The following is a 24,356-nucleotide window of genomic DNA, read 5'->3' as shown; positions in this document are numbered from 1 at the left end:
TGCCCTCCATTTTTTTTTATTATTTTTTTTTTAATCTTGTAATTCAAGCGGGTGCTGGAACAGGGATACGCGCTTCATCTTGTGAACCTGATAAATGATTCTTTTTCTTTAACGGCTACATCTCACATCTTTATGTTCCAGCTGTATTCATCAGCGAGCCGAGTTAGAAGTGAAAGGGAAATTTCAATGTGACGACCCCCCCCCCCCCCCGCGCTAAAAAAAATAAAATAAAATAAAATAAAGTGTCTATGGTATTTCTTTTCAGCCATTTTTTGTGGCTCAACCAGAAAGAGGCCCGACTGCGAGTGAAATACTATTGAGGACGTGTCAGCGACGGGGGAACAATCCCACAGCTCAATCATTGTAATAACTTGAATCACTTTTGAAACCGATAATGTCCGAGGTCAGGCTTTGTCAGTTCGCCGGCTCGTTGTATCTCACTTGCCGACCTCATCGATGATCTTCTGACCAGGGTTATAAATCTCAAAATGTTGAGCAGTTTTTAGCGCAGCTATCTTCATCTCGACGTGTTGTCATCTTTTTTTTCCTCAAAAAATCAATTTATTTACTCGCCTTCACCGTTGCCATGATACATCTCCAGCTTAAATTGGCACTTGACTACCATAATGGGCATTATTGTGATTAAAATGTGGTATCACAGCAGAGGAACTTGTTGGTTTGATGCGTGACTTAGCCTGTCGCATTCGACACATTCGTAGAACAAGAAATCTATTTTACTGTTTTGCTGTTTTGTACATACCTATGCCAAACCAAGTCTCCCAAATCTTCTTTTTTTTGCTGAATGTGTGTATTTAAAACCAACATTTTTTTCCTGCTTCTGTTTTTCACATAATAGCAGTGTTCCGCCAATCAAGATGTGACTTTTAGCATCAGATTACATTACAGTCATTTGGCAGACGTTTTAATCCAGAGCGACTTACAAAAAAGTGCAAGTACCAGTTGTCGGAAGTCAGAAGTGACCGCTCCACCAAATAGCCGTCTCAGAACCATATAAATGCATGCATTCGTTTCGTCGTTATTTTTTCGGTTTTATTCCGGGGGTTTTGGGGGCGAAGTGCGATTAGCAGGGTAGTGCTTGGTGAAGAGGTATGTTTTCAGCTCACGGCGAAAGATGGGCGGCAACCCTGCTGTTCTGACCTTTTTCGGGAGTTCGTTCCACTACAGAGGAGCCGAGACCGAGAAGAGCCGAGACCGGCTCGATCGGTATCCGGGGGCTCCGAGCCACGGGCTGGACGGCCGCCGAGAGGTGGCGGATCGGAGGGGACGGGCAGGGACTTTTGGCTGGACCATATCCTGGAGATAAGACGGGGCCGTCCCATTCACCGCCCGATGGGCGAGCATCAGGGTCTTGAGCTTGATGCGGGCGGCTACCGGGAACCAGTGTTGGCACATAAGAAGGGGAGTTGGTTGCCGCCGGGGCAACAGCAAGGAGGGAGTTGCAGTAGTCCGCATGAAAGATGACTAGAGCCCGGATGAGTATCTGCGCCGTATCCTCCGTGAGGAATCTGCAAATCTTCCTGATGTTGTAGAGGAGGAATCTGCAGGAACGGACAGTTGGTTGTCCGTTGTGGTTGGCATTACCACGGTGTTGTCGACGGTGACGGCCAGATCTCTGTGCGGACAACCTTTCCACGGGATGTTAAGGGCCATAAATATACAGACTTATATGAAATAGCTGTCTGTAACGACACACACAATGACACACACACAACCTTATGTCCTTTAGAAACACCTTACGCTGACTCAGAAAAAGGGTCACAATCTTATATAATAGCTATGGAGAAAATAAATGAAAACCTTTCGGCCTTTGTTTTTCCAGTTACTGAGGAAACCCAATTATACACCAAAAATGTAAGCACATTGAAAAATTTATTTATGGATTATATACCGCTTATCCCGCGGTTGATGCTGGAGGCTATTCCGGCTGCCACGGACGAGCGTCAGGGCACCCGGACCGGTCGCCAGTCAATCGCATAGAGACAAATGACTTAACTTTCTGCATGTTTTTAGACCGTTAGCCTGGACCAGGAAACCCGTGCAGACGTGGGTTAAATGTACAAACACAGAGAGGCAGCTATCGAAGCGGCGCTGACCACTGTGCCAACGGTCCACCTTGCAAATTATAACATCATGCCAGTTTCGTCGTTATAATAAAAAATCAGTCTCACGTCCTGCGATAAAAAAGTCTAAATGAATTAATTAGACTTATATATTCATGCCTCTTTGCGCTTTCTCTTTCAAGATATTGGGATATCTGCTCATGGATAATTCCATCATCAGAAAATAAGTCACCCAAAGACATTTGTGTTTGAAAAAAAAAAAGCATGTGAAGTCACAAGGCGCTAATCCGTAGATGCGATAACGTTCCCGATGGATTCCGAAGGCTCGGCACCTCGATTGTACAACGGCAAGAAGGGAGAGAAGTCCCTGATTGGTCCTTTGGCCCCCCTGGCCAAAGGACTGATGTTATCAGAAATCTCAGTAAAACGAGAGTAATAGACAAGGAAAGGACAAAAGAATCCCAAATGGCCGGGCTGAAGGATTTAAAAAAAAAAAAAAAAACACAAAGGGATGTGCGGTGATGAGGAGCGACTTGGTGGCAAAGTGAAAATGCAGACACTGGCGAACAGAAGAGGAATTGAAGATAAAGCCGATGAGTGGATGTGAGGCTAGTTCAGGCTACTTGGGGCTAAAAGGGGTGGCAGGACATGTATGCTCAGGTGCCTTTTCCAGACACTCGTATGTTGTTTTGATGCTGGAAACGTGTGAGAAACAGTTTATCTCTCAACACCAGCAACTACTGGGAACGACCAGCGGAAGAACACATGCTAAAGACGTTCAGTAGAAATAATTCCAACTGGAAACATATCCCCAAAATAGAAGATAAATAGTTTTAGTCGGTATCTGAACAATCATCACGAGATTGCTTGGTTCCAGCCAGCAATTTGTAATTAGTCACTCATTCTGCATGTTAATTGTAGAGTAAAAAGCATTGACATTCAAAAGACTCTTGACATTGAAATGTCGTTGCTTATTTGCTCCGACACAGAAACCTCCCCGCTGCGTTGGGGGACTGCTGGTGTGTTTTGGAATGAGAATAATTCTGCATGCATCAGCGGAGTCATCAAATAGCCGATGATAGTAAAGCGTCGCTTGTGTCCGAACACGCCTGTGGAGGGTCGGTGCTGACGACAGTGAAGGATCCGGCTATCATTTAATTTTACAAGACAGAATATTTTCCTATTGCTAGCAAGTCACGTTATCGGTATTCTTAATAAACATGTTTAAATTCTCCATGTACTTTTGCCCTGTTGCAGGATTGCATGGTTGAGTTTTTGTGGAAAATAAATATGAATAAAAAAATGAAATAATCCTAATAATAATATATCAATATTTAGAATAAAAAATATAAATGCGCTTTATACGTGTATGTTTATATATGATCACCGCAACCATTACATTACTATTCATAACCATGCCATATGTATAAGATAAATATTATTGAGCTCCATAGGAGAAATTCCTGTCACAGCAGTGTTACAGTTATAATGGCAAAAAAAGAAAATGAATATAAATATAAATAGAAAGGCAGAAGATTGCACGACATCCACGAATAAATAGATAGCAGATGAATAGACAGCGGACAACAACAACAACATCAGGGATAACAATGGGCAACATCAAGGAACAGTGAGGGAGAAAAACACACAACCAGAACTAAAGAACAGTATGAATAGAGGATAATATAATCTAAATAAGGATTTAATTGCTAGTGATTTTCCTTAATGCTAACACAATGGCACATCAGTGTTATGGTTGGTATGATTCCCTCTGCCGCTGGAATAGTTATTGACAGTTAAGTAAAACAAGATGTTGTTCGAGTCACAGGCAAGAAAATTTCCATGTGTTTTCTCTCGCTGACCCATGAAATGACCCGCATTTATGTTCATCTAATTAGAAAACACTCGTAGCTTTGCGACCGTCCATCTGAAGTACATGTAAACAACCCAAGATAAATATACGAATGTGTTTCATGAGGATCTTCTATTGTTAAGAATCCATTGTTAATAATTCTTTTTTAATTTACAAGTTTGTATTTGAGACGTAAATATATATATATATATATATATATATATATACTTTTACTTGATGCACATCAAATAGTAGCCATAAATCGCCTTGAATAATTCAGTCGTTTTCGTCAAATGTCAGTTTGTTCGTGGTTATTGAGATTTTGATGACCGGCAATCCTGGTGTTTTTTCAGAGGATGTTTTGGTTATGAAATGATTTATGGAGCCGAGAACACCCCTGTATATATTCGAAGAAAAATAATTTTGCAACAACATATCATTGTTTTCTTCTTCACCAAATCAGTTAGATTTGTGAACAAATGGTGTGCAAAATGTTCTTGAGTGATTTTTTGTAGAGTGTGGGTTGTTAGTCTGTCAGTCTTTGAATAAACTTTGTATCTTAATTTATGTATCACAATAAGACACGTGTTCCACACCTGCAAGGTCATTTAGAAAGGTAGGATAACCAATCAGGGGAGGTCGGAAATTAAAGTAAGGCATTTTCTGGAAAATTAAAATTTTTTTGCGCTTAAGGTTAAAACCAAAACTATGACTGCCAAACAAATCCTTGATATGGGTTTTGTTTATTTAGTTCTGTCGAGGATCAAATAAGATTCAAATGCTCTTTTCATCTGATACATCCACTGTGACGCATCTCTTTTTTAAATCTTTTCATAAATAAGAAAAAAGCCGCCTAAATGCATGAAAATATTTATTTTCTATTATTTTTCAGAATAAGATATTATAAGATGTCTATGGATAATACATTAATTCGTCCCTTTGTGAAAAAAAATACATATATATGATGAAAAAATTCAGTAAACATAGATATTGAGTCAAATATTTGTCTTTCCTTCTGAGTCTTCGTGAACATTTTTTGTTTGTTTTGCTATTGTGGGATATTCATTAACTGGTCACAGCCTGGGAAGCCTGATGTTGACTCATTATTATTGAGCCTTGGCAGGAACACAAAAGGGAGGTATGATTCAGAGCATTACAGGTTTGATGTTTACCCAATCAAGCCACCTATATAGCGAATTTATTCATCTAAAGTGATCTGCTGTCTTTCAACATCATGCATTGAGCTCAGAGGCTGCAGTGGAGTGTGTACACCCACACAACACTCCAAAACATCAAGTAATTCACCTTTGCTTTCCTTGTCAAAGGTGGAACATTAAAGTAGAACTTTGATGTTCTTTTGCAAAACACCATAATGTAGAGCAGGGGGGTCAAACTAATTTAGTCCGGGGGCCACATGCGCCCTAATTTGATGTCGAGGGGGCCGGACCAGTAAAATCATTACCTAGAAGTAAAACTAAGTCCAAATTTTTCCTCTGTTTTAAAGGAAGAACAGGTTAATTACAAAAATTTTAGTATGTAATGAACTGTTCCTCTAAAAAATACATGACGAATTAAAATGAATATTAAAAAAGAATCAATGAAATTAGTCCCTAAAAATATTGCTGAGGTAAAAGAGAAAATCTGGCACTCATTTAGTGTAAAAACATGACACTAAATCCCAATTTTTCCTTTTTTTAGTGTAAAGGAGGTAAATGGGTAAATTATAAAAAAATCTTTATATGTATTGAATTGTTCCTCTAAAAACTGCATGATGAATTAATGTTAGAAATGAATATAAAAAAAGAATTTATGAAATTCCACCCTAAAAATATTGAGAAATAAAGAGAAAATGTTGTCACTGTGTGAAAATTTGCCACGAGAATTTATGAGAAAATGGATTGGTAGCAGAGGATATATAAGGATATATAAGAGGAGGTATAATGTTTACAAGGCTAATGGTGGCTATTCTGGTTATTAAATCAATCTTTTTAATTTTGCCCGTTTTTTTATTTTGCCGTTTTTTTTTTCCTATTGTTTTTGTGTTTTTTTTTTTATTGAAATAAGAAAAGAAAAGCTCGTTTTAACAATATCACTATGTTTTTTTTCAGCAAAAACTCATTTTGTTTTCAAATTTTGAAGCAAAAAATACATTGCAAAGTTACTTTTTCATTTTTTTCCTTGCCTGTTTTTTTTTTTTAATTTTATTTTATTAGATTTCAGGCAGGGGGCCACAAACTATTATTCCGAGGGCCGCTATTGGCGAGTCTGAGACCCCTGATGTAGAGGAAGAAATAAATCAGTCAGTGGAATTATTCCTCTTCTATAGCCATAAAATGTATTAAAATTGTACGAGGCTTTGAATAATTTACACGGAAACATTCAGTCAGATATTACATTTACTAATTTGGTTATGATTAGAGTGATATTGTCCAGCCCTTGGATGAGGGAATATACACACTGTGAATATTCACAAGTAAAGTTTATGCGTTGTGCGGTTTAAACTAAATTAAATGGGTAACTAAGTCAAAATATGACTGGAAAATCCACGTATTTACCGTGCAAAGTTCACTCGTGTCAATAGCCGTGTGGTCGGATCTTTTATAAACCACTTATGGCTGGAATTCAAGAGAAGGAATGGAAAGGAGTTACTGACGGACTCGTCGTCTGCAATTGCCAGCGTAATCGTGCGTACGATATATGAGATTTATGAGATATATGACAAAGAAAATACATATGAAGGAGCTGATGCTCAAAAGATTGAGGAGAACTTGATATTTGAGATGTTAGTATGTTTTGCTGCTTTTCCTTCCACTATCTGTGTGTTTTACAATTCACAAACCATACATTTTATTTATTTTTTCAGTGATCCCGACCAGCTATTTTCTATCTCTTTCTGTATCTACACCTCGCTGTTGGATGTTTCCTCCCATGTTCATGTCCACCTTATATTTATAAACCAGGATATGTCAGTAACAGTAATCCATGGGTTATAACTTCAGGAAACATCTCTGACTTTTGTTGCAGCCCATGTTTATTTTTACCAACAAAGAAATGAATGCCTTCAAGGAGACCCGACGAGTGACGCGCTTGGCAAAATGTCTCCAGATAAGCGGAGAAAAAAAAAAAAAAAAATCAACAAATGTTTTATCATTAGTTCTGTGGTCACCCTTTTGGAGGAAAATGATGTATACCAAGGATATCTAAAGAGCAAAAAATTCAATATGTCAGCGGACGTGAATGTGAAATTATTATGTTGTTCTTCAGACACGATTGCTACGATAAAGCTATCAAAGAAGGTGGGATCCAGGTTCTTCCTGTATTCTGACATGAAAAGGTCAGGGCAGACCAGCAAAACATGTCAATATGATCTACTGGTCTATCCTTTGCACCAGCCTGGATCTTTGCAATAGAGCTGGTATCAAATACTTGACATCCCAGTTGAGCCAATAATCTACTTGTCCTAGCTTCGCTTTTGTAGAGGTCAAGATTTCTCGATAAGATGTCACGTATCGGACAGGAGGATAACGAATAAAAATCCATTCTTATATTTCCCGATGCACTCTCTTTTCAATTATTGACTTTATATCACTGTAAATATGTTATAAAATCACATGTTAAATACACAAAATAAAAAAAAAACAGTTTTATTTCACAATAATTAAATATAATAAATACTACACAGAAAAATATAATAAAATATTATATTATAAAAACATGATGTACTAATTTAATATTTGTCATTGTATTATAAATCATTTTTGTCCCACTGCATTTCTGCATTTTGCGTTGCATCAGCCGGAAGTTTGCCGGCGATTTATCGATTCTCATTGCTTGGCCGATCTTTAGCTAATTTAGTTTATTTCTCACAGATTTGTAATGTCTTTCTTTTCGTTTCGTTTCCCGCTGAAAGAAACGTCATATCGATTTATTCCAGCGATTCCAGATCCATTCTTTGGTCATATTTAGCCACCTCTAATGCGCGGCTCGGACGGTAGAGCGGTACGATTCCCGACTCCCCGTTCTGAAGCGTTCTTGAGCAAAGCACGGAGCTCCAAACTGCAGCGGATGGCCTGGTTAGCACAGCCTTGCAAGGCAGTTCCACCATCGCTGTGAATGGCTGAATGCAATCTAGGTCAAGCGTTTCGATACCCGAAAGCGCTCCGTAAAAGGAGTTAATCCCTATTTTTACAGCATGTTTTGTGGACTTCTTGTGTTTTTTTTTTTTTTTCCCAACTGGGTCTTTCTTTGTGGGATCCACATGGTGTCCCTGTGTGTTTGGGTTGGTGTTCTCAGGATTCTCTGATTTTCTTCTAAAAAAGATGATTTGGGTAAACTCCTAATTGCCTGTAGTTTATAGTTTATAAACTTTACACTTTATAGTTTTATTTGTATTTGTATTTGTATTTCTTATCCCCCCCCCCCCTTTTTTTTTTCACTGTTTATACCATTTCCTACTATTATTTATTATTGTTATGTTTTACTCGAAACTCTGGCACAACAATTTCCTTCGGGATAAATAAAGCTGCTCTTATTCTTATTCTTATTCTTATTCTTATTCTTATTCTTATTCTTATTCTTATTCTTGGTTATGTAGTTTTAAATACACTGCTCATAAAAATAAAGGGAAAAGCAAAAAAACACATCCTCGATCTGAATGAATGAATTAAATACTTTGGTCTTTACATCGTTCAATGTGCCGGCAACAAAATCACACAAAAATGATCGATGGAAATCAAATGTATGAACCCATGGAGGTCTGGATTTGGTGGAAAAACACACGACGGGCTGATCCAACTTGGACGTAATGTCCTTAAAACGTGTCCAAATGAATCAGTGTTGCTTCCTAAGTGGACAGTTTGATTTCACACAAGCGTGATTTACATTACATTACGGTTACATTGTGCTGTTTAAGTGTTCCCTTTATTTTTTGAGCAGTATATAAATAGAAACGTCTCTTTGATTGCCCGGTGTGAGCTAGGATTGTCTCCAATATGGCATCCGCACCGAATGGATGAATGAGGTAGAAAGAGAGGTCCAAAAACCACAATCGTGTTCAAGGTCTTCAGAAATTGCAGCTCGATGGGCGTAAATCTGTTCAGACCGAAATGCCCATAAACACACGGAGACAATAACGAATATAAATGAACACTCTTTTCATCCGATTTAGAAATCTGACTCCGGGTGCGCACGTTAGCACGGGCGTGAAACGGGCTTAAACGGCCCAGGTCGGCATATTCGCGATTAACTTATTTCCATACGACCGCCCGTTGCAATTTAATGACGGGGGTGAAAAGCAAGGAGAGGAAATTCTCCGGCAGTCGAGAGGATTTTTTTTTTTGTTCCCTCACGTCCGACAAAAATGTCACTCAAGTAAGTCGTTTTTTTGGTACTTTGCTCCAAATGCAGAAAACAGTCAGCACAATAATAAATTGCTGGTAATGTGAATCAAAAAGGTGCGTCGGCAACAAAATATGTAACTGTGGGAGGTGAAGGTGGGGTAGCGGGGACGCAGCCAGCCGACAAAACGCCAGCAAAGGGAATTTTCTCTCTTTTTTTTGATGAAATCACATTGATGCCAGTGCAACACACGATATATTATCCGCGTGTGTGTGTGTGTGAAAATTCTGGTTTATGGGAACTCTTCTTTCGCGTGCACGTTGCATAGATTACTTGACCCCGGAGTGAAAGATCAAGTGCAATCAAGTGAATATGCAATCTAATTTCCTTTTTTTTTTTTTTTTTTTTCCCACGGTAGAGGAATGAGTCTGACCTCAGATATTCACTCGAAGCGTCTCAGATATCCCAGTTTGCACTGTCTCTGCAAGGATTTTCGCGTCAAGCAAAAACATTTTTATCGAGACTAAGTCGCGGCAGTGAAAGTATGTTTTTTTTTTTTTCTACGGGTTTTTTTTTGTGGAAAATGTTTGGAAAGATCTAGATTGACCAGGGTTGCATGTTTAGATGAAGATTCTGCAACGTGTTTATTTCAGTACTATTGAAATAGACATGAAATAGACTATTTTACCACTTTATTTACATTGTGTATAATAACGTCAGACATACAGCAGATATGCATTGATAATTGCAGTCGTGCACACATGCACGCACCCGCACCCACACACACTGTATATAATGTTAAAAAGCATTATATTAGGTGGTCTCTGGAAATTCCTTGATCTCCACTAGTGGGCGTTGTTGCTGTAATTCAGATCGTCGCAGGATTTTGAACAAATTTGGGGGAGAATCTGTACCGTTTGGACCGTCAGCAATTTGCGGTCACATCGGACTTTCTGTTCAGATTTTAAACGTTTTCCTTTGGAAAATTGCGATAAATACTAAAAAAAATGCATTCATTATTTGAAGTGATTTTGAAAACTTTACCGCCGTTTTCCGTTTTTACGGCAGCGAAGGAAAAACCAGAAGTCCGAGCTGATTTTTCTCATTTGCGAACCCTCGTTCTGAACTTGCGATGCTGATTTGCTTATTCGAGATGTAAATTAGTAAGAAGGTGAAACCAATGACACGTATTTCTGACTTTCCTTTCCCTTTCATACGGTGATTATGAATCGAGAACCTTGATTAAGATGAAAGAGGGATTTAATTTATCGGTATCATTAATTAATTAAGGCAGACATTCAGACGGGTAAAGTGTCATGACAAAAGGGACAATGCGATTTTTACATGAAAAAGGAATCGACGTCTCCGTGATGGACCTGATTAGTGTTTCTCCTCAATGATTTATATATTCTCTTTGGTCTGAGAAGTTTTCCCTTTCCTTCACCGCCGAGAATTATATTATGTTCAATCCCCCATGCGGGAGAAAAGCAGGTTGAATCTTCCACTGAAAATGAGTTTTCGTATTTGTCATTTCCCGCAACCGTCGAAAATATGAAAATAGACATTGTGCGAGTTCAGATTCAGGAGGCTCGGTTTTAGATTTTGAAATGTTAATCTGTGAATCTTTGACCCGTCTTCTATTATGCCACATATGGCAACCCTTTTGTTAGGCTTTGAGATAAAATCCTGTAACCTGATTTTGTCGTCGTATCCCTATTATTATCCAGATAAAGCCTTTTGTTGCATGTTTAGCTTGAGAGTCACAATGAGATACTATGAAAAAATCCCAAGAAGGAAGCATTAGCACATTATTCAGACTGGCTGCGTCTCGTCAGGCATCCCGTGTTTCGTATTTCTCCTTTAAATACAACATTTTAATTCCCATTTCATGCAATATGGACATACGGACACCAAGAATTAATGAACATGCTGATGTCTTTGGTAATTTAAACATGCGAGGAGACGCCCGAGTGTAAATAAGCGTTAATTATCCCATGCTGTTTTGCTAAGGGGATGACCGGCAGGAAGGCTATAATTCTATTTAGTGAAGAATAGGCTCAGAATTTGCTGCTGTCGTACAAAAAAACAAAAAACTGAAGTCAAAATGTTGACTTCGGTTGTCGCTCACCGGGTAAAATCAAAGATTTTCTATATGTTTAGATATGTTACTTTCCCCAGGTGATGCTAAGAGGTTAAGAAAAATGTAGCCACAATGAAAGATGGGCTGATGAATAGATTTACAAAGAAGCGAGGCGGCGCGTGAGCCGGGAAAAGAAGCCGTAATGGGAAGGAGGCGGCGTGACGGGCAGAGGAAGCCACATCCAGGTAAAAAGACAGTCAGATAAATGGAGCCACGTCATTCCTGTCTCTCTTTCTAGCACAACAGCACTCTGACACACTAATCAGATGGCAGGAATGTCTGACAACTACCCTCAGGACTGATGTGGTGCATTCAGAAGCCGCATCCGCCCGGGGAATCCTGTGTTTTTTTTGAGCCAAGCCTTGATTTCCAGAAATCCATTTAACACGGGATCACCCCGGTTTTTCCCCGTTCTCCACGTATATCACGTCTAAAAAGTTCTTTTTGCACTATTTTGGTCTCACTGCCGATGAACTGTTATGAGATTGTGTCGTTTTTTTGCGCGGATTCATTATTTCCGGTGAGGAAATGTGGAAGTAAATTCTTGTACATGAGCGGGATTTCATTCCTGCTTTTCATATTTAGCCGAGACGATCGGATCGGACACTCCCCTGTGGCCCGAGGTCGGTTTTGGCCTTCTGCGAGCGGCCAATTTGACCGGCATCGGCGGCGAGCGGGAATGAAGGAGGGAACCTTTTGGAATACAATGATCAAGGCATCAGTCCCATTTGATTTGCCTCTCGGGTCTGTTTGATTGGCGTTTGCACAGCAACCGCTTCTACTTGTTACGGAGAAAAAGCGAGAGAGACGAAACAAGAAGCCCGTCCAGACAGAAATTGCCCAAATCCCGTGGACGGTCGGTCAGAGGAGGACGAAAATTCACCACCTCCTTTGAAAAAAAAACATTTCCATCGTCTTGTTATCGTACAAAAACCCATTAGAGTCAAAAGAAATCGTTTCTCTTCTCATTCACAACTCGAGTCACTTTGCGGCACCTTAACATGTTTCTGTACATCTTCACATCTTGAGGGAAGAACGTCATCTCCGTTAAATCTCACAATTATTTTCTGGACAGTTATTAATGATAAAAAAGGAACAAACTGAAAATGATCCTCAGTGTTGAGAAGGAGATACTGATTGTTGTCATTCTACCACATGGATATTTCCTTATTTGACCAAATCTTCAAATGACTTTTCTAATTTTTGTCAACTGTACTATCCGTTCCCAGTCACCCGTTTATCCTATTTTCCAATCGCTTGCATATTTTGGTTGCATATTTTGCTTGCACTTGTCAGTCCAAGACACGACACAATATCCAGTGTGACTAGAATGTCTTAGGATGTCTTACCATGTCTTACCATACAACCCTCCGACTTAGTCAAGAAATATAAATTAAAATACACATCATCTGAAAAACTTGGCTTCCAGAACATCAATCAATCCCATCTGAATACAGAACTTGAACAATAAGCTTTTAACGGCGAGCGTTTTGAGCGCCTTTTGGAGATGGGTGTTGCCGTGGTGGCTGAGATGAGTCACAAGGCCTTTTTTTTTTTTTTATTTGCCATGCAGGATTGACCTTGTGACACCGGGAATGACAAAGAGCTGCTGTCAATAGCAACAGGAAAAAAAAAACAAAAAAAAAAACATAGAATATGGCAAAACCAGCTCAAGGCTCTGAATTTGAAATACCGCCTGACAAAATCCGAACGTCAAATCGATGTAATATATACGTTTAAAATGCAAAGAAGAAAATGCTGCTCCAGAATGCAACCGCAGCTTCGCTAGTCAGCAGGTGCTTCTGCGAAAGGAAGAAAACAACATTTTGAGACAGAGAGTGTGAACAGAAAAAAAGGGTATAAAAATAAAAAAATAATGAAAAAAAAAAAAAAAAAATCTGACATAAAATAAATCTTAAATTGAATAAAATAAAAAAATAATCTCGATCCTAATTCAACACCTTTAAAGGATGGTCCTGTATTTAGGCTAAGCATGATAATTTTGACCCGTAAATTGTGATTATTAATCTGATTTCTCGGGGGAAATAGACGTGCGGAGAAAGAGATAGAAATCCGTGAGAAATGAATGAGCTGATTAGGAAGGATGTCGAAACGTCATCGTAATGATACGGTTACTTTTTTTCGTCGGAAATAAAACTTTCCAAACCCGGGTTCAGATTTGGACAGCGTTTAAAATTTAATGTATTTATGATTTTACATCATCAGACTTGTGCCTTATAATTGACTAGAGAGCTTTTCGTTTACAGGGAGATAATGAACCTCATAGCTGTTAATGTGCTGACATTTTCAAACGATTCACCTGATGCTCCCGTTGCCAAAGCAACAGCTGAAGAAAAGTCTTTGTCTGCTTTCGCTAGACATACTTAGTTTAGGTCACGGTGTCTGCTTCTTTGATTTAAACAAAACAAAACACAATCAGATGGTTCATATTATTTGGAAAAAAAATGTTTTCTAAATGTCAAGCTACTTGTTTCACATAAAAAGTGTAATACTTTTGCCAAAACTTTCATAGCAACCATCACAATATACAACATCAAATTTAGCTTGATTCCACGTAGAAAGACCGATTTATTTATTCTATCCTCAGATTTAGAGTATCTCTTTATATAGAATAAGACAGGGGGTGCAAAGAGAAGAACCCCAGAAAATAGACATTAAAAAAATAACCAAAATTATTTCTTCATTCTTGTGAGTGGTGGTATGAGAGCTGGCATATAAATGCTGTCCATTCCTTCACTGATTAAGTTTAATTCTGTTTTTTCAAAGCATTTTTCAAGCATTCTATCCACTTGGCCTGCGGTTATGAGAGCCGTTCTTTAATCCAATTTTTACAGCGGTGAGAGCTGAAGAAAATGACTTGCCTCTAGCAGATAAAAAGCCTTAATTTTTCACAATGCAATGTTACAGCACCTTGTTAGTTGTGTATCCTTCACCTGACCTCCTCTGCGTGCATCACACGTTTCTAACCCTGACTTGTTGACTTAGTAATGGTAATTAGCGCTAAAGCATCATGGAAAGTTGATGCAACTTTTCAAGTTGATATACAACATTAACAGTCATTTAACTGGCTTGCTTGTCCTTTTATTTCCGTCTCATAACTGCGTTTCATTCATCACGCAGGGTATAATTGATCATATACTCTGCAGCAGCTGATTGTTCGTTCAATAATTGGTTCCCTTATGGATCACTCTTCCTGAGCCTGGGGTGCGGAAAGAAGGGCAAATCAAAACTTCTGCTTTTCGTGTCTGAAAATGTTTCGGATTGGTCGCCTCATCGCATTCGGGAACGCTAACCGTTCTTTTAGTAGCTGGCGGTTATTACTTTTGATCAGTCCACCAAGTTTGTAAAGGTTGCCACAAATAGTGCTGGATTTAAACCAAACAAATTCAAGTTAATTTACCTTTCTTCTTCTTCTTTTTTTTTTTTTTACCATTTCTGCATAAGCAAGTTTACAATCTTTTTTTTCCAACCTCAGGCAAAACTCCTTGAAAGTTGAGCAAGGAAGCGCGTCTACTCCGCGCAATGGTCTCGTGTGTGATAAAGCTTCTGACACGGTCACATTTCAGGGGCCAGTTTTGCTCATAAATGCATTCAGATTGCATCGTGCGGTAATTGACTTTTCGCTGTATCTTGGCATGCTGTGCAGTACTTTCTACAAAGGGTAATTATTTACTGCAAGGATCAGCACTGTGAACTGTGCTGTAATTGGAAACACTATTGAAGCTGTAAATACAGCACACTCTTCTTTGCTGTCACTGGGGGAATTTCTGTTTCCCCACATTTGGCCTTCTATAGCCATTATTCACCTGGCCCACTGTCAAGCAGAGGCTCAGGAACACAAACCGCTCACAAATTAGCAAGAGAAAATAGCAAGAGAAAACATGATGGCAATAGTGAAGGAGACATTTTGTTTCATGCACTAGTTCTGTTCATGCCACACAGTCTGACTTACAACGGCGGAGGGTCGATACAACATCGCCAACCGCTGCTGAGGAATGGTCAGCAACACATCTTGTTTACGACGCCATGAAAGTAAATGGATTTGGTTGGATCTGCACCTAATTTGAAATGCAGTAATGAAGCAGTCTGTGTTACAATGCAACTGCCAGCTCTCAAACAACCGTCCAACAACAAGAAGGTTATGATCGTAAAGTGCACAGCGGGGTATCGGTGGACAAATTGCATTAAAATCCTATCAGCCGTCAGAGTGTATTAGAAATGAAGCACTGCACAATTACGCCAACGGTTCGAGGTGTGTTTTCTCACACTGAAATGTTAGCAAAAGAATTTTTCCCGATGGTAAAAATCGAAATTTGGGCAAAATATCCCAGATTAGCGGCGCATGGCGTCATCGCGAAAACCGACTGAACGCTGGAATTCCGCTTGCGTAAGTGCGCATCGATGTGTGTCGCAGCATAACTGAGATGCTGGAAAGTAAATCCCACATTCTTTATCTGCAGGTTAACAGGATTTACCATCCCTCCACCTGTAACCAGCTCGGGCCCGATTTTTTCACTCAGGCTTACCAGTGACTTCGCTGTAAGTGCACACGGATTTAAAGTTGCTTATGAAGGTAAGGAAACCGTTCTTTTTAATTCCTTCTACTGTGTTGCCGGTATACTATCCATGTACTTGTTTAGTTGATATATGAAAGAATTAGAATCTAATAAATGCTATTCACATCTATTATCAAGCGTGGTAACAACGGGCCGTTAATGCAAAGAAAAAGAGATTAGATACCAACCGTGTATTCACACTCACTTCTGACTTAGGTTATGGAAACGTTAGATACCTCGATCAAACAAATAAATCTAACATATTTCCAAATCAACATCCCTCCCCCGTCGGTCCTGAACTTTTTCTGTGACTCCAGAGGTGCATCTGAAATTGTGTGGCAGATGGCGATGGGAATTAGTCGAACTAATGGACGCACTGTGTTATCTGTGTCGAAGCAGAGCGGCGTGCAGCGAGAAGCTGTCTAAATATGAAATATCCTTCTGTGACCACCAAGCTTGCCCCCCTTCTCCTCTGCTACTTTATCAGAAGCCTCTTTTCTCCCTTTTTTTTTTTTCTTTATTATGGCATTTTTTCTCTTCTTTTGTGTCTCAGCACTTTTGCACCTTATTTTATCTCATTCCCCCTTTTTTTGCACCTGTTGTTTCTTCCTTTTCCTCACACTTCAAATTTCCTGTGGTGATTTCTTTTATAGTCTGAGCTTTCCACCTTGCATTAACAGCCGGTCCCTCTCCTTTAAACGGACATGGAAATATTCCCAATACAAGAAAAATAAAATGTCATATCACCGCACTGTATAACAATGGACAAAACTATTGTATTTTTTTTTTTTTTTTAATTTTGTTGCTTTCAGGGCAAATAACAGCAAACTGACTGGAACTAAATAGGTATTGTGACACTTAAATCACAAGATACAAGTGGTTTCTCGTTTATTTTGTAGTAACCTTGTTTACGCTGCACAACATTCATATTTAAACAGCTCTGTAAAGTCATACAAAATTACGCACCCTTCCTCTGCAGCGGGGATGTACGTAGCCTAGCGATTGTGTTTGCATCTGCAGCCGAGGCAGCTATATTGTTTATGTTTATATCTTCGCATATGCATTAACACTTATAGAGGCAGCGCATTATTTCTTAATAACACTTGTTGTTTTTAGGATATTGAATTACCAGTATATTTTATTCTATAAACATTACAATCATCGCATTGCTTAATTTTTCATGAACCCGGAAATGAACAAATTGCCCAACGCGGAAGAAAATCATTTTAAAACTAACAAAGAAGTCCCAGATCCAGTCAAGCTAATATCCAGCAAACATTTGTTGCAAGAGTAGGGAATGATTTGCTGGCTCAAAGTGGTTTTCACAATTTAGATGCAGATAATATTTGGCATTTCTACCTTGGATGAAGTTGAAACTGGCCTTTTGTTTGCACTAAGGGCCCACAGGACTGTCTCAGAAAATTAGAATATTGTGATAAAGTTCTTTATCTTCTGTAATGCAATTAAAAAAACAAAAATTACTTTTTCTTGATATTCTAATATTTTGAGATCCGAATTTTCTTAAGGTGTAAGCCATAATCAGCAATATCAAAATAACATAAGGCTTACAATATTTCAGTTGATTTGAATCCAGAATGTATGACATTTTTTTTTTTTTTTTTTGTAATGTCATTACAGAAGATAAAGAACTTTATGGCAATATTCTTCTTTTCTAAGACAGTCCTGTATATGGCCCATAACAGACATACTTTTAAAGATGTTTACAACTTTTTGTTGCAGCTGCTCCTACTATCTTTACCCCTTTCTCTTTACTTTCTTGACTTATTTATTTACCTGTCCCCTCTTCTTTCGCGGGTAGGACTATATGTCTTTGCTATCATCTGTCTTCTAACCGTCTCTCTATTTCTATTTATATTCATATTTATTTTTGACACTATAACTGTATGGGGCTCAGTAAAGTTTATCTTATCTTAAGTTGGACCGCATACTGTGAAGTCCCCGTATTTCCTGATCCAGTTTTTGTCTTGTGGATATCGGCTTACCGGCACACTGTTGATGCAATGCGCAGTTTAGGAGGTTATTCCGTGCGCTGACCTTGACATGTGACCCGTTCGCGGCGAGTTACCCGCCTCTCCTCGAGGAAATTGATGCAAAACAATCCGCCAATCATAATCACCTGGAAAACCGTGAGCGGAATGGCGTAGCTGGCATCAGAATAGACCACCGGACTGACACATATGAAACACAAATATTCAGAGTACTCATCCATAATGCATTTGTTTGCAAATGAATGGAAGCGACTGTTGCAGTTGTGCACGGATCTCCCTTGTTATGCTGATACAGTTACTTACATGATACGCATGCATATGCATGTGTGCTCATTCTTATGACAAGAAAATGTGACGCTTGTCGTCTGTCTGAGATGATTGAATCAACGGCTGCAATTAAGTGAATTTGAATTTGCGTAGATATGAAGGACACGCTGAAGGACACGGAGTTGGATAGATGGGATCTCATTTCTCCGCAGTTAGCGAGTCTTTTCCAACACGTTGGAATTCAAATCAGCACCTTTTAATATGTATCAGTGATCTTCTATTGTCCTGCTACGAAACAATGCGAACCGAACACTTTGCGGCCCCGGACGTGGCTGTAGTTCTAATTCTAAGGGTCATTTTTAGGGCTCTTCTCTTGAAAAGCCTCGAAAGAAATAATGTTATTTTTTCTCCTTTGTCATCATGTGAGCAATGCAGTCTTCCTGTCTTTTGGTGAATGTCGCCTCAACCAACCTCAATGTCATTTCAATGTGCCCTTTTTTTTGGAAAAACTCCTCCAAAGACTGTTGACCCGTGAAACGTAATTTCATCTTTTCTCTTCATATCAACCTCATTCGTCAATCGGAAGCAAACACACCGTCCACTCACCTGGAAAGCTATTTGGTTTTTTTTCGGTGCGCGGTACAAGCATATGCCGTTTACCGGCTGCCTCGCCCTGTGATTTACACGGCTTCTGTTGACACTTTTCTCCTTTTCCCGTACGAAAATCCGGCAAGTCGAGCATTCGGCGAGGAAGCCAGACAGGCATTCTACATACACAGCTCCTGTGGGGAAAGAGAGAGCTCTTCCTGTGCTCCCAAACACGACTGCTACGTCAAAAATCCATCGTCTTCAAAGGGCTACCAGAGTTGTTAAATATACCGGAGAAATAAATAGCTCAGCCCCAGAGAAATCTCACACCCAACTACCTCATTTACTAGTTCACATAACTCACTCATCACCAGTGTGATGAAGATTAATGTAAGCTTGTCTGACTTCGCCTCTCCGTGATTGTGAACCGATGTTAAAAACGGCAGAATATTGGAAGTGATAACAAAATCTTTTCTTTTCAAATGTAGATTTATCAAAGCTTAGTCTTAGTTAACAGAATTTCGCTAATGCGACGCCACATTCTCCTTATCTCCGCGTACAGGTAGATTTCTGCACTTTTCTCCACCGGATAGATATTTGCTATTTTCGAAAGTGCTGAAACGTTTTCACTTCGGCGTTCCGACTACTACTAGCGTTACTCCGACACACCGTTTAGCGCGGATACCTGCTACGCTTTCGACCCCGGGTCAAGGGTGGGCCGTTACTATGTAATAACAGATGCGTTAAAGATTACCTTAAACTCATTTGAGGCTTAAAATGACGTAGAGGGATCTCCAATTTACCTTCACCTCTGGTTCAGGGTCAAGACATCTTTCAACTTAATGGGGAACCTTGGAAGGTGAAATGTGGATATGAAAATGATGATTTCAAAATGTGACACACTTCTCATACATTTCAGTGAGAATTTGAAGTCGGGGTGAAGTTTGTTAATATTTGTCCCTCTTGTTTAATTTTCCAGACGTTTTTATTTTTTCTGAGCTCGCTAAGCGTCTCATCGTCTTCCGGATTTGAAATGTTCCAATGTATTTATACACTCTAACACCAGGCGGGCATTTGTAATTATATTGACTTAATATTACATTGAGAGCCGTGTACTTTGTATGTTACGATACGACAATAGTTCAACTATTAACTTTGAATTATGGTTGTAGATATTTACAATACATTCTGCTTCAAATAAGATAAGATAAACTTTATTGATCTCCATTTGAGGGGATTCTTTAGTCACAGCAGCGTAACAGTTATAGTGTCAATAAATATGAATATAAATATGAGTAGAGAGACAATTAGAAGACAATTAGAAGGTAGCAAGGATAAGACAACAAGGATAAGAATGGACAACGGGATGGAAAAAAAAAATCAAGGGTGAGCGTAGACGACCAAAACGACAACAAGAGGAATAGGAACACAAACAATAGCGGTGAGAAAAATAAAGAAAAATAAGGTACTTGTAGGAGTCCACTATCTCCACGTCCTCACCCTGGATGGCGATCGGTACCCGACTCCTTCCTGAAGTCCACAACCACCTCCTTGGTCTTGGAGATGTTGAGTTGGAGGTGGTTCTGGTTGCTCCACTGGATATAAGTCACATTCTTTCCCCTGTACTAATGTCCTGCTACGACGGCTTCCCCACTAAATACTTACATCTGCAAGTGTCTTTTTAATAAGCCGACACTTGCATCATCAAATGAAAATTCAGAGTCATAGAAACCTAATTAGACAAATTTGTAAGTGCAAAGTATTTTTTATTTCATCATGACTTATATATTATTTCGCCTTAAAGTGGTTGCTAGGGGAAGGATTCAACTTAACCACAAATTATGTGAGGAAACATTACAATATTATCACCCAATTAGCATCAATTCAGCTTAAAATATGAATCATTCTGAGATGGGTTCTACTTATTTAATCTTACTTCCTACTTATTCAATCGTCTTCCTGGGAGTCTTGGCGTACACCAGACCTGTGGCATTCTGTGAAGGCAACTTGGACTTTGGAAATACAAACCAGATTTTGCAAAAGTATTTTCAAAAGTATTCAAACAGGAACATAAGTCAGTCAACAGGCCTTCTGTCAATTATTTATGTTTCATTGTCAAAGGCCAATGTCTTGTAGATCCAATAAGATCTAATCAATCAATGAATAGTCTAAATTAATGTGCATTGGGGATGTCATTTATCTCAAAATCATTGCTTTATTATGTTTTCTTTGCACAAAGCAAATGTAATAATTCAGAATGTATCATTTCCAACCGGGTTCATTTAAAAGCTGTATTTTATTTGAGTTTGAAAAAGTTTCCTGCTTGTTTCTTCCTTGTCTGTTTCAAAACACTCCTCTTTTACCCAGAAGATGTACCTTTGTCTTATACATTGTTTAATTAAAGTTTTAGTTCAGATGCCTAAATGATCCAATATAGATTTTCCAGGTAATTTCCTGCAAACGGTGACATGTGTATCAAATAGAAGACACAATGGCCCATGAAAACATTTAACAGATTATAAGGGATTTACAAAAGTCCAATACTGGCCTGCGCTAATAGGTATAATATAAAATGAACAGTTTTGTATTTCAAAGATTTTTTTATTGATTCAATGTTTAAACTCTAATAACCTTCCTGACTTCTGCTCTTTAGAAACCCATTTTCCTTTTCTGAAAATAACTGGGGAAAGTATTGTGGCGGACCATTATAAAAAGGAAACGTTTTAAACAAATAAACACGAATTCTTCTGTCACTGTGTTGTGTGGAGTGTATTATCAAATATTAATATCAGTTTTTCTTCATTTCCTCTGTCTACTTTCAATCATACGATTAGACTGCTATTTGTAAATGTTTAATTTTTCTTGCAAATAGATATGTTAAATGACTGACATATCGTGCTTATAACTCTCCGGCCATTTCTGTGTAAAATGTAACATTTACCATCTGCCATCAGGCAACGAGTCAACGAAATATCGTCAAATGAAGTTACTCTGTTTTGCTTTATTAATCTTTCGGAAAAAAAAGATAAATATTATTGTCCGGTGACAGGAAAGGAACCCTGGTTTTCAATAAACATCCCTGACCTGAGACCAGGCAACCTGCTCCACGCCATCATTTCTATGCATGGACGGTGCGGCGCCTCGCATCAGGCATCCAGAAACACTTGCAGAAGCATTTCTGTCATGAAAATATTAGCATAATAATAAGACGTCCTTTGAGTGCTGAAGTCCAAGATCTGACATAATCGATACACGCACGTCGAAAGTAATCTATGAAGATGGTTTGGGAATATTTGGAATAATCTGAGTCACACTCTTGACCATTCTGAACTTGCCTGATGTGAAGAAGTGATCAAGTGGCTGAAGACGGAGCCGAGTCAAAGATCGGACGTTCATTTGCTAGACAGAGATTGATTGAAAAGCTCAGAAGTTTTGTAAAGCTACTATGAAACTGAACGTCAGAATCAGTAGGAAACCTTCATATCGTCCATGAACGAACCTCGGTGCCGTCTTTTTGCATGACCTAGAAAATGTGATTGCAAAAGACACCGACAAACCAATAAACAAACACATACTAGTTTATTCCAGAAACCAAAAAAATTGAAAACCTACTTTAAAGTTATCTAACGGGAACTAAATAATGCATCACAATAGAAGAAAATGGTGTTGTGAACTATATAGCGGCTGCATGTATTGAGATTTAAAAACACAAGTAAGATGACCGTCTTCACAAGCCGCGAACACATTGGAACATAGTTTCATAACTTTTCCGAGATACGTCAGGTCATGATAGAGGACCAATGCTAATGCTAATGCTAATGCGTATCCTTAGAAACACCTCATGTTTTCCAAGTCCACCAATATCTCACTTATCACATTTTCATATGTAGAATATTTAATTGTGTTTAGTAAGAAAAGCAGGAAAGGAAATAAAAAATTTGGCTCAAATAACTTTAATCCAAACAGTTGACTGATAACCTTATGTATTGGAAGTATGCACTTTCTGCTCAAATTTCTGTTGGATTAAACAGAGAACTTGTTAGATCGCACTTCCTTAATGCAGATAAAAGAGATTTTCCATGTAACTGGAGTTGTTAGTCGCTAATCTCATCTTTAAATTTCTTGACAGCACAAAATAATCAACAATCAACCTTTTGAAACCAAAAGTCTTGTTGTTACTTCACATAAGACTCGTGGTCGGTCACCGGCGTTAAATAAACCAGGTGAAAACCTGGACTCTATTTTAATATAAGCAAGTCACTTCATAGTTTTCCACGACGGAAAATTGTTACAGATACGGATTTTATATTCGGAGACCTGCGTCAAATATCAAATATTTCATCATCAAATATTAAGTTTAACCCTATGACTTACAGAGAGGTGGATTCTTGGGAATAATGTCCTATTCTATACACAAAAACATCGATACAAACAAGCAAACCAACAATATATACTATTATTACTAATTGCACAATTTGGGATCAAACCTAGATTTCCAACCTTAACCATCCAGGGATTTGCAATTATTTCGTGTGGCTGGCCACATTTCTTTTTTCATTTTTATGCATAGAGCAACTGGGAATCAAGTAAATTGAACAAAATGAGAATTCCAATTCCAATTTTTTGGCATTTTATTTCAACTTTAAAATCATTCATGATCATATAAATGTACGGACATCATTTTGTATGTTAAAATTAAACACAAGGAAAGAATAAGGGGTTTCTAAATCCAATATTGATCGAAAATATTCAAAGAAAATAGTTTGGCGGGCCGGATGAAAAAGCCGGACGTGGCCCTCGGGCTGTAAAATGCCCAGTTCCGTTGCAGATTTTACAACCGCACACCGAACGGAATTTCTCCGCAAGTGGCTCAGCACAGAATCGAATATACTATCAAAATTATAATGATGAGCTGCAATAGTGAAAGTGACCGGCTGGGTTAACAGAGCTACAAAAACTGTCTGTACAAATAATAATTGAAAAGCTCTGAAAGAGTGCAGAGATGTGATATTCCATAGGAGACAGAGGTCCAGGGCAGGAATACGGTATCTGGTATCAACAGCATTTTGCAAACGATGTAATATGTTGATGATCCAGAGCCTCTTTCCAGCGGCCACTAACATGAGATGCCCTGGATGGAGGTCCCAGTGATTTTCTCCACTTTCCTCAGTCTTCCAGTCACAGTTACCGTAGCCTCCATTTGTAACCATGCATACTGTATCTAAATTAATCGAAGATCCCCCAAATTAATCCCCGTAATCTCAGTTTAATTTTTCCATTAAACAGATCTCTGTGTTATTCCTCGATGGCGGGCGGCGAATGATTTGCGTGCAACAAATCTGTACATCCACTGAACTTGCGCGTCTTTCAACTGAGATAACCGAAATGTAATATCTTTCAATTTAGTTATGGTTCTGCTCAAATAAATGGTGATCTGTTTACTGACATACCATATAAGAACAAATGCTTGTTTTCCAGCAGAAGCCTCCATGTGGGGAGGTAATA

At 38.7% G+C, this 24,356-nt stretch overlaps 1 protein-coding gene across 1 annotated transcript in view; it reads left to right on the top strand.

The window, feature by feature from the left end:
• Positions 1 to 24,356, top strand: part of LOC147229209 (CUB and sushi domain-containing protein 3-like) — a 229,753-nt gene that overhangs the window by 17,152 nt on the left and 188,245 nt on the right. The window contains exon 3 of the mRNA XM_086156075.1: positions 15,892 to 16,004. Within this exon, the coding sequence (XP_086012201.1) occupies positions 15,892 to 16,004 (113 nt within the window). The remainder of the gene's footprint in view (positions 1 to 15,891; positions 16,005 to 24,356) is intronic.

The sequence above is a fragment of the Fistularia commersonii genome, chromosome 11 (genome assembly GCF_037954325.1).
Source record: "Fistularia commersonii isolate RoL2024-O1a breed Wild chromosome 11, RoL_Fcom_v1.0, whole genome shotgun sequence".
NCBI classification, from domain to species: domain Eukaryota; kingdom Metazoa; phylum Chordata; class Actinopteri; order Syngnathiformes; family Fistulariidae; genus Fistularia; species Fistularia commersonii.
This window is presented reverse-complemented; position numbering and strand designations above follow the sequence as displayed.